General features: G+C 42.2%; 1 protein-coding gene across 1 annotated transcript in view; it reads left to right on the top strand.

Annotated features, from left to right (window-relative positions):
• Ncapd3 (non-SMC condensin II complex subunit D3) overlaps positions 1-15,863 on the top strand; it is a 67,460-nt gene that overhangs the window by 35,149 nt on the left and 16,448 nt on the right. Inside the window, exons 21-25 of the mRNA XM_052188778.1 lie at positions 3,530-3,637; positions 6,576-6,693; positions 6,786-6,893; positions 8,608-8,846; positions 9,670-9,749. Of these exons, the coding sequence (XP_052044738.1) occupies positions 3,530-3,637; positions 6,576-6,693; positions 6,786-6,893; positions 8,608-8,846; positions 9,670-9,749 (653 nt within the window). The remainder of the gene's footprint in view (positions 1-3,529; positions 3,638-6,575; positions 6,694-6,785; positions 6,894-8,607; positions 8,847-9,669; positions 9,750-15,863) is intronic.

Raw genomic sequence — 15,863 nt, 5'->3', positions numbered from 1 at the left:
AAAACAAATAGCTGATACTGCATTGCTTGGTGGCAGATGTGAGGGACAGTAGCACATACAATATTGATGGCAGAGCTGGGCTTAGAAGGAAGGCCTCTGGTCCCTTCCTGCCCTGCTTCCTACCAGTGCTCTCCAGAAGAAGTCATCTCTGCTGCAGGCTCTGCCAGCAAATACCCGTGGTCCTCAGGCCGTGTGGTTATATCGTGATTCCATCCTGGGAGAAATCCAAAATGTCTTCACATTTAGAAACAAGGACCAAAACTTTTAAAAATGTGATCATGGTAAGAAAACAGCCACTAGTTCTTTCCTGCCAACGTCTCCCTTGTTAGCATTAATAGAATAAGGCCTGGAGACTTTTCTGATACCCTAGGGGAACTTAAGTCCATATAAACACACTTCTCATTCTCCTTTGTAAATAAGCATTCTGTATTTTACTAAGAACAAAAATGATTCCGTGTAGATGAACAATCTGCTGCTCAACAGTGGTATATATGTAGGCCTTGGCCATCTTTGGCATCTGTAAGGTTGATGAGAGTTGGTCTTCTGTAACTGCCATTAAACCCTCAATGAGAGCTTGGACTATATTAATGGGGAAAGAACGTGTCTAGAGTAAGAGGGACAGTGGCCCTGCCCCTTGTCCTATGTTCACTTAAGACACCATCTTCTGTGCTAGCTTTTTGGAAATGTTAACAGAAGACTTTATGTGGAAGACAATTAGATGAGGATATTGTGAAGCAAATTATGTAGCTGAGGTCCTGGTAGAGGGTTTAGCATGAAAGAAGTTATGTGAGACAGGTTGCCTATCTAAATTTATATATGTGGAAGCTTTCACATAAAAGAGTTTAATTTATTTGGTATATAAAAATGTCCCATATATACAAGTGCTTGGATATTGTAAGAGAACAGATTTCAGCCAACTGGAGAAAACTTACTGAAGTGTAAATGGAGTTTAAGAAACTCTATTAGTAGCGGGGGAGGGGGATAGCACATGCCTGTAATCCCAGCACTCTGGGAGGCAGAGGCAGGCGGATTTCTGAGTTTGAGGCCAACCTGGTCTACAGAGTGAGTTCCAGGACAGCCAGGAATATACAGAGAAACCCTGTCTTAAAAAAAAAACCAAATCCCAAAACCAAAAAAAAAAAAAAAAGAAGAAGAAGAGGAAGAAACTCTATTAGTTATTAATGCTACCCAGTCAGCCCCCCCCCCCAATAACCAATGTAGAGTCCTATAGATTATTTAATCAGGTCTTGCACAATAACTGGGGGGGGGGGGGGGGTTACTCCTAAATCTATTTTTCAAATTGCTAGATCATTTTTCCCGGCCTGTGTTACCCAAGAACTTGCTGTTTGAATCTGGCCTGAGGGGTAGGGCATTTCACTTGGGCATGTGCTCCTGGTCCATCACAGCAAATGGAGACCTCTGGTTCTCTCCATCTTCTTCCTCCTCCATCCTCCTTTCTTTCCCTTTCTCCTTATGGTCCCTACCTGTATCCCTAGACCCCAGTCTAGTAACTGATCTCCACCATTTCTACTCTTCCCAATAACTGACTATAGTCAATTACTATTACTGTTAACCAATAGTTTTAAGTTGGGGACCAAGGTTTGCATAGCATCATTTGCTGTGAGGATCTCCTTGGTGGGTAAGGGGACAACCAGATCTTGGGGGCCAGTATTTAGTATTTGAATACATAGCAGCGCCAGACCAATACCCAACACTGAAGTGTGATAAGATAAAGGAGCCTGCCTCACTTGGTCCCTCTGGGTCCTCAGAGGTGCTCAGAATGCGGTTGCACAGCCTGACACGGGTGTTGTGTAGAGAGAATCCCTGGATTGTTTGGCCTCAACAGCATTCTCAGACTCTGTGGCTCTGAGTAGTAGTACTCCAGATCTCCCAAGTGACGCTTATTTTAAAGCGTCACCCCCTCATCTCTTCCTGAGGACTAAGGCCTGTCCATTTCAGGAGCTCTCTTGGCCAGCAAGTGATGGTTAGGTTGGGTAATCTATTAAAATCATAGGTATAATTATTTTTGAGTAATAAACACACACAGGGCAGTGGTAGTGCGCAACACCGTTAATCTTAGCACTAGGGAAACAGGCAGAACTCATACCTCTGAGTTTGAGGCCAGTCTGGTCTACAGAACAAGTTTTAGGACAGCCAGGGCAGAGAAAAGCCTGTCTTCAAAAAAAAACAAAAAAGCTAAACAGAGTGATAAACACAGTAATTTTGGAAAATGCTAGGCTAAGCCAGATTTTTTTTTCTTGTGGTAGTGATTTTCTACATTGCTCTAGTGCCACATGCACTGGATGACTCCTAAGGTGGTCTTTGAAAGCACCAGACATACATGTCACAGAGTAGTACAGTTATCTCTGACATAGAAGGATGTGTCCCCGTGTTCCTTTCAGTGGGGGAGGCACTTAGCTCTACCTAAGTATTTTGGAAAGGAATTCTAGAGAAAATGAAGTCTGAGAAATCTCAGTTTTAAGAATGCTCTTGGGCACACAAGTGTCTTTATATGTTGTGTCAAAGACCCCCCTAGAACTTTCTATAATCATTAAGAGACACTGAAAACTTGAACCAATATATTCCAAAATAGCAACTGCCGTGTGTGTGTGTGTGTGTGTGTGTGTGTGTGTGTGTGTGTGTGTGTGTCCGTCCATCTGTCTATGTCTTGGTCTATGTAGTTCTGTGCATTTTCACAGGGGTCAGAAGATGATGGTTGGGTGTCTTCTTCTGTCACTACATACATACTCATTTTAGGGCAAGGTCTCTCCCCTGACCCCTGGGGCTTACCCTCAACTAGACTGGATGCCAGCAAGCTCAAATGATCCTCTTGTCTCTGCCCTGTTTGGAACAGGCATTCATGGGAATGTGTGGCTAAGACTGTCTAGCTGGCCTGAAGATCTCAATTTGCCTAAATCAAGCTAGAACTCAGAATCTTCCTACCTCCACCTACTAAGTGCTGGGATTACCATACCTAATCCAACATCAGTTCTTTATAATCTTTTAAAAATAAAGTATTAGTCATAAAGCTAATTCTCTTTTTTTTTTTTTTTTTTTTTTTGAGACAGGGTTTCTCTGTATAGCCCTGGCTGTCCTGGAGCTCACTCTGTAGACCAGGCTGGCCTCGAACTCAGAAATCCGCCTGCCTCTGCCTCCCAGAGTGCTGGGATTACAGGCGTGCGCCACCACCGCCTGGCCTTAAAGCTAATTCTCTACTCATGTGTGCTACCATTATAATTTTTCCTCTAGTGTTGGAGGAACACTGCTGTCGAAGGTGATTTGTACTTTCTAGAGCAAGTATGAGAAGAAAGCTGATATGCACAATGCTCTTTCAACATTTGACTTAGCTAATTCAAGTTTGCCAGATGGCTATAAGTGCTGTGGTGTGGGACAGTGGGAGAAGGTGGAAGTCCTCAGTATGGCAGCTGGGGTCTTCCATGACTTCCAAGGGCCTGGAGGTTCTGAGAGGTAGATGTGGTGAGTCATCGGAGACAGATGAGACCCTTCAGAGCTGACCTGTGACTTGCAGGAACTGCTGAAGCAGGCGTGTGGGGATGTGCTCTCCACCTGTGAGCAACACCTCTCTAATATCCTTCTGAAGGAAGACGGCACAGGGAACATGAATGAAGAACTGGTGGTAAGCAGCTGCCTTTTCATAATCTTTTTATAGCAGGGGTATACTATTGACAGGAAAGGGCCTTTCATACCTTACTTTTTAGATGCTTTGATTTATTTTATTGTTGTTGTTGCTGTTGTCATTGTTAGAGGTTTGCAGAGGGTACATGCATGTGAATGCAGATACCTGTAGAAACCAGAAGAGAGCATTAGAATCTGTGGACCTGGAGTCACAGGTGTTTGTAAACTGTGGTATGGATTCTGGTGCCCTGTAAAAGTACCTTTTATTCTCCTGGAGTAATTGTCATCTCCAAGGCTTCCTGCCTTTGTCTGCTAACCTAGGCCTAGTCCTGGATGCTTCTAGCCTCTGTACAATCTGATCTAGAATGATTTTAGCCTCTGAGACTTGCTGCCGAATAAGCTTACCCTTTCTTGTTCTTATTGAACTCTGGCTGGCTGGTTCAGCTCAGCTGTTCTGGCTCAAAAGTCTTCTTTCTCCAAGCTGACTGGTTCAATATGGCTTCTTTCTCAGCCTCTGACTTTTTTGCTTTGCTTGGCCTCATACTAACTTTGGCAATGTGTTCCAATCTCCTAGCTCCTCTCATTCTGTCTTCACTTCTATCTAGCTTGTTCTCTCTCTCTCTCTCTCTCTCTCTCTCTCTCTCTCTCTCTCTCTCTCTCTCCCTCCCTCCCTCCCTCCCTCCCTCCCTCCCTCCCTCCCTCCCTCTCTCTCTCTCTCCCTCCCTCCCTCTCCCTCCCTCCCTCTCCTCCCTCTCCCACTCCCTCTCTCTCTTCCTCTCCCACTCCCTCTCTCTCTCCCACTCCCTCTCTCCTCTCTCTCTCTCTCTCTCTCTCTCTCTCTCTGCATTCTGTCTCTGTACAACTGTCCTGGTAAAAGTTGTAAGGGAAGGCCACTCTGTCCCCTCTCCTATTTTCTCTCTGAGCTCTCTTAAGAGGCCCTTCTATTCTGTCAAAGCTTTCTCTGATTCGTTTCAATTAGACATCACTTTCAAACATAGGTACTTGCTTCTACAATTTTACTCTAATTTTTCCTTCAGTGTTTATGATTAAAGATGTGTACAAAGGGCATGTCTGTATTCCAGCCTGAAGGATTGAAGTTGTGTGCTAAGGGCTGAGCCATATCACAACTAGAAACAGGTTTTTCCAGTAAACAACACAATCTCGGGGTTCACAGTTTGATCAAATATCCTATAACAGTCCCCTGCAAGAGCAGATAAGTGCTTTTAATCATTGAACCATCCCCCCAGCTCCTGTATGTCTTTTTGACTTTTAAAATAGTTATAACAAGTCTTACCCTGGGGGGGGGGGGGGGTAGAGCTGAGCATTTTTTTTTTTTTTTAAAGATTTATTATTTATTTATTTTATGTATGTGAGTACATTGTTGCTGTTTTCAGACACACCAGAAGAGGGCATCCAATCCCATTACAGATGGTTGTGAGCCACCATGTGGTTGCCGGGATTTGGACTCAGGACCTCTGGAAAAGCAGTCAGTGCTCTTAACCGCTGAGCCATCTCTCCAGCCCCCGGAGCTGAGCTTTTGTAATGTGCAAAATAAAAGGGGAGATTTGACCAGTGAGGACACAGATGCCCTTGGCTAAGCCAGTTATCTGAATGGATGCCCATACAGTAAGAGACCCCTTTGAACTTAGGAGTCCATTACCAGGTCTTTTAACAGAAATTCTGACTCTGGCATCAGACATTGTCCAATAGAGGAAATAAGCCATATGAATCACCATTAACCAAACCTGGCTGGGTTTCTCTTCTATTTAAATGAGTAGAGCTGCTGCTCTTTGTCAGGTCCTGCTCTGCCAGCTCAGCTCCTGTAGTTGTTAGTGATTGTAGAGTTGTAAGGGAAGGCCACTCTGTGCAATAGACAGTAGAGGGCTCAGCTTTTTAAGTATCAGTCACCACCACCCATACCAGTATTATAAAAAACAGAGCAGAACCACAGCAACTAGAAAAAACACCATACTCCATGATCGAGACATGTGCTACTGGCTTTCTTACTGCAAGGTTAAGGAGTATTTTGTTTTTTGTTTTGTTTTGTTTATTTGAGTCAAGATCTTGCTGTGTTGTTAGGGCTGGCTGACCTCTAACCTCTAGGCCCAGATGATCCTCCCCCTATTGTACCCCTTCCTTAGTAGATGAGATTGTAGGCATGCATTCCTGCTCCAAGATCTAAAATAAGCCTTTGCCTGACATTTGACTTTTTAATAATTCTTATCCATCTTCAGGGTAAAGAAAAACAGTATTATTTATTAAACTGGTGTCATTAGAAACCATGAAGAGTGGGAGCTGGCTCTGTGGAAGAAGGACTTCCGTGTTTTCTGTGTAGGAGTTTAAATAGTAAACTAGTGTGGAGGACAGTTGGGAATTAGAGTGAGTTCATGTGCTTCTAATAACAAATTTAGTTAGTGCTAGGAATCAAACAAACAGGGCCTTCCTTGAGCATGCTAGGCCAGTGATTTCTACCATGAGCTAGACTCCGAGCCCTCGTGTGCTCTTTCAGTGTGGATTTCACCACTAGGAAAATCAAACAGTAGGCTCACAGGTATTCACTGGGGCTACTCTAGAAATAAACACCCACTAAGGGTGCAATACTCAGCACCCTTTTAGCATGAAACGCATAGCTTTCACATGGTGCCCTTATTGTCTTTAAACATTTATTATATGCATGAATAAGAAGGGATGATACCCTCCATCATAACTCGATTATCAGTAGAAGCCCCAGTTAATCACAGAAATTTCTGGGTTTAAGTGACAAAATATTTGTTACCCTAATTTGGAATGACTTTATTAAGCAGCAGATTTTTATTACTAGCAAAAGTCATGTTTTTTGTAATTTGTGAAACAAAATACTGTTCTTTTGACATGTTACTCTAGCTAGTATTTACTTACTTTTTGCCTTGTTTTTATTGCAAAATCCATTCTCTTTGCAGGTGAAATGTATCTTTACCCTAGGAGATATAGCCCAGTTATGTCCAGCCATAGTAGAGAAGCGAGTCTTCCTTCTAATCCAGTCTATTCTGGCTTCTTCTGCCCATGCGGATGATCACTGTAAGGCCCTTGAAGTCATCTTCCGCACCGTTCTGTCCTGAGGCTCAGTTAACTATCTCATTAATGCGCCCTTTCCTCTTTCTCCCCTGCAGTACCATCATCTCAAGGGACCACAGAGGCCCTCCTCAGTCAGCCTCTTTTCCAGGCCAGAAGCTCTGCCATGTCTTCTGTGATTAGAGCACATGCCATCATCACTTTAGGTAAGGGTAACACACGGGGAAATGCCTCCAGAGTCTGTGAAGCGCATGCGTGTTCTGAGTACTGTGCTCTGTGCTGCTGAGGCTAAGCCTGCTCTAGCTGTTATGACTTCACAGTTGACTCTGGTGTGAGGGCCCACCTCTGCGGATCTCACTGCCTGCTCACAGTAAGAGCCCTTGAGACTGCCACTTATGTGGTGATTGTTTCTCTTGTTGCTGTGATGAAACACCTGAGAGGCAACTTTAAGGAAGAGGGGTTCATTTTGGTGCACGCTACAGAGGGTGCTCCAGTCTAGTTTATAGAGTGAAAGCGTGCTAGCAGTAGATGGGAAATGAGCCAGGCTGAGGTAGGATCCTCAGAATCCCTCCACCACTGACCCATGTCTCCTGCCTCTAACCTGACCTCACAAAACAGTCATCAACTAGGAACTAGCTATTCAATCACATAAGCCTAAGTGGGGCATTCTCTATCCATAAACCATTATAATATACAGGGAGATTTTTTTTTTGTAGCATTGTTTCTGTATTTTTTTTTTTAATATTTACAGTATGACTCAATAAATCTATCAAGAAGTGTACTTCAGAGGTTGGAGAGATGGCTGAGGAGTTAAGAACACTAGCTACTTTTCAGAGGACCCCAGTTCAATTTCCAACTGCTAGAACTCCAGTTTTAGGAGATCCGATGCCCTGTGGTCCCTGCAGGTACCAGCCACACAAGTAAGAATTCAGAATGCCAGCTGCACTGGTACATGCCTATAATCCCAGTCAGCTAAAGATGCAGACTGACAGAAAGCCTGGTAGCAGTGGACAGGAAGTGAGCCAGGCTGAGACAGAGCCTCAAAACCCCTGAGGCTCACTGGCCTGCAGCCTCGCCAACTTGGTGAACTTGGGGCCAGTGAAAAGCCCCCTCTCAGAGTATAGATGGATGGTGCTGACGAGCACTTGAGCTTGTCTCCTGTCCTCCACTGATACTTGAGTATACATGTGAGTCCGTGCACACAGAACAAAGAACTCTAACCTAGACAGTACACGGAGTTTCAGGAATGGAACGTTTCGGTTTATAGAAGGAAAATGTTTAATATTTTCCAGAACTCAAAGATCTGCAGTAAGCACATTTCCCACCAGCTCAAATAGTTCATCATGAAACCTCTGACCTCTGGCTGTGGTTTGAATATCCCATCTTTAAAGTGATTGTATATTTTGTAAAAGGTGCAGTTTTGAATGGTGGCCTTTATGGTTGCTGTGGTTTAGTTTGGGAGCTTTTTGACTTTTGTTTGTTTGGTTTTGTGATGTTGGTTATTTTAAAAATACTCCCAAGTATTTTTACAAAACATCCCAAGAGTGAAACCTTCCCCAAACCAGAAGGCAAACACATACATGAATATCATTCTTCTAGCTGAATAAGGAATAAGTGAGATGGCATTCACTCCTGCATGTCTAGCTTGCATTTCTAATGCAGTAAGGCTAGTTAGAGTATGTATATAATCAAAAGTGAAATGTGTTAGGTTGTACTGACCATTTTGTGGGTACTAGGTAGCTATAAAAAGAGTGACTTTAAGTGGATGATTTTATTGCTGCAAAGGTATGTGATAGAGTTTATTCTAATGCTGTTTTTAACTTCCTACGATTTCTCGTTTGTTTGTGATTTGGGGCATAAATTTACTTTATGTAAAACGTATAGGATGTAATCTAGACATCTTTCTCTCTTCTTTGATAGGTAAACTCTGTTTACAGCATGAAGACCTTGCAAAGAAAAGCATCCCAGCCCTTGTGCGAGAACTTGAAGTGAGTGAGGATGTGGCTGTCCGCAACAATGTCATCATTGTGATGTGTGATCTTTGTATCCGGTACACTGTCATGGTGGACAATTACATTCCCAATATTTCCATCTGCCTGAAGGATTCAGACCCGTTCATCCGGAAGCAGACACTCATCTTGCTTACCAACCTCCTACAGGTATGTGCAGGAGTCAGAACTCTCCTTTTCTGCTGTACCATTGCTGGCTTAAGGAACTATTTAGTTAACAGTGGGAAATGTGCTTGCTTTGTTGTAGAATTCAAAGACGATTATTCCTATTTCTGGTTTAACATTCAGTGCTCACTGGCATATTTGCACAGCAGTCTTGTGAAGTAGTGCAGTTCTGTGTCAACAGATCTGCAGAGGGAAGTGCCTGGGTACAGGTAACTGCAATCCAGGCCCCACTGCTCTTGACCTCATCCGTGTGTGTCAGTCCTAATGCCTTTTTACAGGATAGATCATGTTAGGAACACACTGTCTACCAGCATTGCTGCAAGAGTTCAGTGAGCATTCTGTCTGTTTTCAGTCTGTTAACCATCTGGAGCTGCAAAGCCAGATAGAGCATTTGGTATCTGTGTACATTCAGAGCTTGTAGAGAGCCTGTAACAAGAAAAAAGATTTGACTATTTTAAAAAGAAGGCATTCACTAACTTATATATCCATCCTACAGATTCATAAGGTCATCTCGTCATGTATTACATACCTTACAAAGGCACCAGCGAATCTACCCATTAAAGCCATATTCTGTGTGTAATTTTCCTGATAATGTAGATTGGATAAGTTTTTGCCCAAATATTCCTCTATGTGCTTTCAGGACTGTTAGGAAGTAGATACAGTCTAACCAAACTCCAGTCCCAGATGGAGCAGTAGCCAGCAGGTGGGGTGTTTTAGAAAGGAAAGCCAGCAAATGTCTGCAGCTTGGTGTGTCTAGTGCTTACCTGGTGAGTCCATCCTGAAGTATGCTGTTCTTCTCCTTGTGCAGGAGGAATATGTGAAGTGGAAGGGCTCTCTGTTCTTCCGATTTGTCAGCACTCTGGTGGACTCACACCCAGACATTGCCAGGTAATCTTGTCAAACAGCACAACCTACCTAATCTCTGGTATGCACTCTCTTTCCTTTCAGTGTAGTCTACAGTTGTTTGGGATTTGGTAAGCTTCTAATAATTACCAGAAAACCTTAAAATACTAAATAATAGAACAGATCTTAGATATGTATGTTTTGGGAGAAAAACAAACCAAAACCAAGCAGGCTGATAACTTAATAAGCTCAGCATTAACTCTACTGTGCGCTAGCCCTGTGTCCTCATTAGGAAGTAGTAATGAGCGCTGTGCCTTGTCAGTTAAAGTGTGTACTATGGGAAGGCACAGAGTCATGACTCTCCTCGTCATTGCTAGATCAAACAAAGGTTAATTTTGACAAAGAGATTCAACTTTCTTTTCAGCTCAGAAATGTTAAGGAAGAGAGTCTAGGAAGCAAGAGTGGATGCACAGTGAGAAATGCAGTGTGCGCATTGCAAAGGGCTGTTTCTTGAGAATTGGAAGGGAGAAGTGTTACTTTGCCATTTTGTAATTCTTATCCTTCTATTAAAGACTTATTTTCAAGGGGTTTGAAAATGCTCTGATGGGATCTGCTATTCCAGATTATACTCTATGAATAATTATTTTTAAAGCAAATCTTCATTTAGAAAACAGGATGCTCGGTGCCACACAGAAGCCTCCACAGCAGGCGGAAGGTCTCCACAGAGTTCATTAGCTATAAATAGCTCAGGACAATGGCTCCCTCTGCTTCTAAATTTGGTCACCAATAATTTAGTCTGCTTTCGGTAGAAGAATTTCTGTTAAGTTCTTTTGGTGTAATTTTGAAAGGAGGAACATTTCACATAACAAAGTAGCAGAGAATTAACCTTCTAATTAATACCGTCTAAGGCCAGAAGCAAAAAAGCTGGGGCCACCAGCTTCTACTTTGTGTAGTGGGGGAAAGGATGAGATCCGCGGGTCCTGTGTAACTTTAATGTGCTCCCATAGGCAGGCCCCTTGTGGCCAGCAGTCCTCACGGTCTGCAGGCCAGGCCTGGCAGAAGTGCTCAGAATGCTTTCAGGTGATGAACCTAGGATGTGGCACGGTCTAACCTGTACTTCTGTCTTCTCTCTTATTTTTTATCAGCTCCCATACAAGCACCTTTAAAAGAGGCAATAGATAAGTTTAACCCAGTTTAAACATTCACAGTCTACCCACATGTTGAAATATTACATGGTACCCCATAAATATGTACAGTGATTGATATATGATTGAAAATAATACACTTTAAAAAGTTGAAAAGGATATATAAGAATATATATCTTATATATATATTAGTTTAGTTATATCTTATATAGATTAGTTTCTTTATGTGTTTCTGCCAAGTCAGAATATAAAGGAATATATTTAAAGAAGAGCATTACTCAGTGTGCATAGTGTTTACACAGAAGGTGTGAATCCAGTTCTCAGGGCATATGGGTCAAAAGGAAATTCGGTCAGATAAAGAGATACTGTACTCTGGTGAAACAGTTAACACATTTAGGACCTTGATATTGTCACTAAAGGTTTTATTGTATCTTATTTCCTTCTTACCCATCTGTGTTGGGCGTGCACCACGCATGTGGAGGGTGGAGGACAACTTTCAGGAGTTACTTGTCTCCTTTCACCCTGGCTCCCAGTCTTAATCTCGGCCTTAGTTTGCTGGGAGGCCCTTTAGCCATCTCACCAGCCCCTAAATCTTTCAGTATTATCTACAGTTTGGGTTTAAACCATAGTTTAAAAGTGGACAGGGGTTTCTTCTGTCAGAAAAGCTGATGTCTACATATGCTAGGCCAATGGTCAGCTTATATTATGGATTCATTTCTCCATGTGTTTCTGCCAAATCAGAATTTACCAAAAGTTGTCTATGCCAGATATACCAAAAGATATTCTATACCAGAATATCTTTTCTGGTGCAGTTGGATTTCCTAAAGATTCTGGCATGAGGAAAATGAGGGCTGGACACTGAAGCCCAGGGCCTCGCCTCGCACATGTTCTGTATGTGCTCTACCCCAGCCTGCATCCCAGCACATCTTTAACAGGTTCATAGAAAACCAAGTTTTGAGGCTAAAATTTGTGTAATATTTTCTTCTCTGTCCACTAGGTGGTGGCCTTGTAGATTAGTAGTCACAATGATAGCCAAGTAATAAGCAGACTGTTTAATAGGCAATTGCTGCAAAAGTAAGTCCAAACAAAATATAGCTGAGAAAGAAAAGGAAGGAAAACCATAGGTATCTTGGCTTGGGAAACAAGGAAACTCCATTCTGTAGAGCTCAGTGAATCTGCAGAACCAATGGAATGGGATGGGGTCGTCCAGACAGCGGGACGGTAGGCGAGGTGTGCACAGGGAAGCGCTTAGATTTGGTGCAGTGACATAGTCCATGGTGTGTGCACAGAGAGGTGGCATGAAATACAAACATGGGGCACTGTGGGTAAAGAAGTGGGGGAAACGGCAGGTGTGGGTGACAGTTGGGTGCCTATGTGTGAGCATTGAACATCTGAGTCAGGATTTGAGACTGAGAGAAAAATACCAAACTAACAGAATACTGGTGAACGGTAGAGGTGTGCCACAGGCCAGCCGCGTGTCTGCCGCTGTGCCCAGTTGCCACCTCCCCCATGCCCTGCCTTCACCTTCCCTGAGTCTAAATCTAAGTTCCTTTTAACTTTTCAGCAAACAAAAAAGTTAGATTCAGTCAAGACTGAAGTGTGCTGTCTTAGTGAACACTGTGCACTAACTCATTTCAGCTTATAATGGAAGGAAGGCTTCGTGTCAGCTTTTTCCCTGCACGTGCAGTGTTCACTTGCAGGCTTTATGTGAATATTCAGACTGTATGTGACAGTTACATATATGTGCCTAGTAGTAACTAGCCTCAGTTACCTCTGCCTATCTGCATTCCAATCCTGAACCCCAAGAAGACCATCATTTTTCCTGAGATCAGATTAAAGCAGCCTTTCTTCTTACTGATGAATTAACAAATTCATAATTTGAATTCAGATCTGAGGGGAAAGTTCTGGTAGACATGAGAACACTGCTCTAGTAGGCTGGCCATAAAAAAGCAAAAAACCACAGAGGGCAAATTAATTCTTCTTGGGAGATTTGTTCTCCATTTAATGGCTTTCCCCATTCTGGTCACAGATGGTTTAGCAAACTCCATCTGACGTGTGACCTTTGCCTTTCAAATGCAGATTTCTAGACAAAACAGTCTGTAAAGAATACACGGAGCCAGGCATAGTGGCTCACACTCTAATCCCAGCACTCAGAAAGTGGAAATAGGATCAGGAGTTCAACTGTTTATCAAGGTCGCGGTGAACATGGGCTACTTGAGACTCTGTCTCAACAAAAAGAGAGTGCATTGAGAACTCAGAGGTGACAGGCTTTTAAAGCAGACCTTCAGTGAAATTCCTCAGGAACTTTCTTCTGTTATATAAAGTTGTATGTTTAATTCCATATGAGAAAGTTATCCTAGACAGAACCAGAGTCCCTCTAATTCTTCCCACAGCTCATTTCAGCCCTCTCTTCTGGCCCATTTCCATTCTTTCATGACACCTGCCAACCTGCAGAAATACTCTACCAGGGTCTCTTACCTAGGACACAGAGTGGTTACCAGCAACAAAAGAACAGAACATCCACCCAACAGAGACAAAGCCAGATAGCTATGCAACAAACAGTTCAGTCATTCTTACTCTAGATGCCGGGGCAGAATCACAAGCCTGAGCAGCCAAGACAGTTTGCCTCCTCCAGAAGCCAGCAACCCTATTTGTAATAAGCCCTGAGAAAAGCAATTTAACTAAAACACAAGACAAGTACTTCAAAATAGTAATTATGCATGTGTTCTAGGACCTTAAAGAGGACACGAATAAATGCCTTAATGAAGACCATGAAAGCATATACAGTTAATGAAATAGTGAAAACTATTCAAGACCTGGAAATAGAATTTAATAAAGAAATAGTCACTAAAGAAAACCCAAAGTGAAATAAAACTGGAAATGGAAGCCTCAAGATGTCAAACAAAAACCTCAGAGGTAAGCCTCACCAACAGATTGAACGTCTTGGAAGAAAGAATTTCAGGTCTTGAAGACAAGATGACGAAATGGATAGCTTAGTCAAAGAAAATGTATCTGGGAGGCAGGGGAGAGAAATCCAAGCACAAAACATTCAGGTCTAGAACATTCTAAAAAGACCAAGTCTATGAATAATAAAGGAAAACAAAGAAACTCAGGTCAAAGGCACACAGTATTTTCAACAAAATTAGAGAAGAAAATTTCCCCAACCTAAAGAAGGAAGTGCCTGTCAGGGTACAAGAACCATACAGAACACCAAGTAGACTGGACCAGAAAAGAAATTCCCCACAACACATAATAGGATGCTAAATATATAGAACAGAGAAATGACAGTAAACACTACAAGCTCAAGGGAAACAGCCAAGGTGTATACAAAGACAGGACTATTAGAATAACCCCTGCCTTTTCAATGGAAATTGAAAGCCAGAAGGGCCTAGGTCTATGTTCTAAAAACTGAGAAACCACAGATGCAAGCCCAGACTACCAAACCCAGCAAAATTATTAATCACAATCAACAGGGAAAGAAAAAACACTCCACAATAAAAACAAATTTAAGCAATTTCTGTCCACCAGTTGAGTGTATAGAAGACACAAGAAGGAAAACTTCAGTTTGAAGAGAAGTTAACTACACCCAAGAGGACATGTAAATAAATAATCCCAAAACAGTAAATCGTGGGGGTAGGGGTAACTCACCACAACAACATAGGAGTCAGAAACATTGTTCGTTAGCAACTCTGTTAATGGTCTTAGTTTCCCAACTACAAAGACACAGAATAATAGATTGAATTAGAAGACAGTAGTATCCTTCTTTCTGCTGCATCCAAGAAACATACTTCACCAACAAGAACACACATCATCCCAAGCTAAAAAGGTGGAAAAGGCTATTACAAGTAAATGGACCTAAGAAGCAAACAAGCATAGCTACTTTAATATCTGACAGAAAATAGATTTCTAACCAAAACTAGTCAGAAGAGATAAGGAAGGACACTACATACTCACTAAAGGAAAAACCCACTGAGAGGACATTGCAGTTCTAAACATTTGCACACCAATTCATAAAAGAAACACTACTGCATACAACTAAAATCACATAGTGACCCTAATACAGTGATAGGATAACCCAACACTCTCCATGGGTCATCCAGATAAAAACTAGACAGAGATGCACTAGCGTTAAATAACATTACAAATCAAAGGAACCTGGCAGATATTGACAGGACATGTCCCTGAAACACTAGATAATATACTTACCCTTTCTTTAGCCCCTCATGGAACTTTCTCTAAAGAGCAAGTCTCAACAGATACAAGAAAAGTAAGATAACACCCACATCCTACCTGACAACTATGGACTAAAACTTGATATCAACAACAGAAATAGCAGAAAATATATAAACTCAAGAAAACTAAAAACTTACTGCTGACTGAAAACTGAGCCAAGAAATAAAGAAGGAAATTACAAACTCTTAGAATTGAATGAAGATTACAACACAATATACCCAAGCCAATGGGACACCGCCAAATTAATCAGAAGACAGTCATTAATAAAATTAAAGATTAAAGGGGAAATATTACGTGGACACTGAGAAAATCCAGAGAATCATAAGTATGTATTTTAACAATCTTTGTTCCACCTCTTGAAAACATAAAAGAAGTGGATCAATTTTTTGATATATGGCCTAAATCAAGATAAAATAGTTTAAACAGATCCATGATCCCTAGGGAAATAGAAGTAATCCCAACACCATGCTTAGCACCCGCATACATGGTGGCTCATAACCATCTGTGATGGAAGGTCTCCTTCCCTCTTCTGGTATATATGAAGACAGAGCACTCATACACATTGGATGGATGGATGGTTGGATGGATGGATGGATGGATGGATGGATGGATGGATGGATGGATGGATGGATGGATGGGTGGATGGGTTGATGGGTGGATGGGTGGATAGATGGGTGAGTGGATGGGTGGGTGGATGGATGAATAGATACATAGATAGTTTATGACAAAGGATACCGTCACTCAAGCAAAATGATAGCCTAAAGAACAGGGTGGGAGGGCG

The sequence above is a fragment of the Apodemus sylvaticus genome, chromosome 7, assembly GCF_947179515.1.
Source record: "Apodemus sylvaticus chromosome 7, mApoSyl1.1, whole genome shotgun sequence".
NCBI classification, from domain to species: domain Eukaryota; kingdom Metazoa; phylum Chordata; class Mammalia; order Rodentia; family Muridae; genus Apodemus; species Apodemus sylvaticus.
This window is presented reverse-complemented; position numbering and strand designations above follow the sequence as displayed.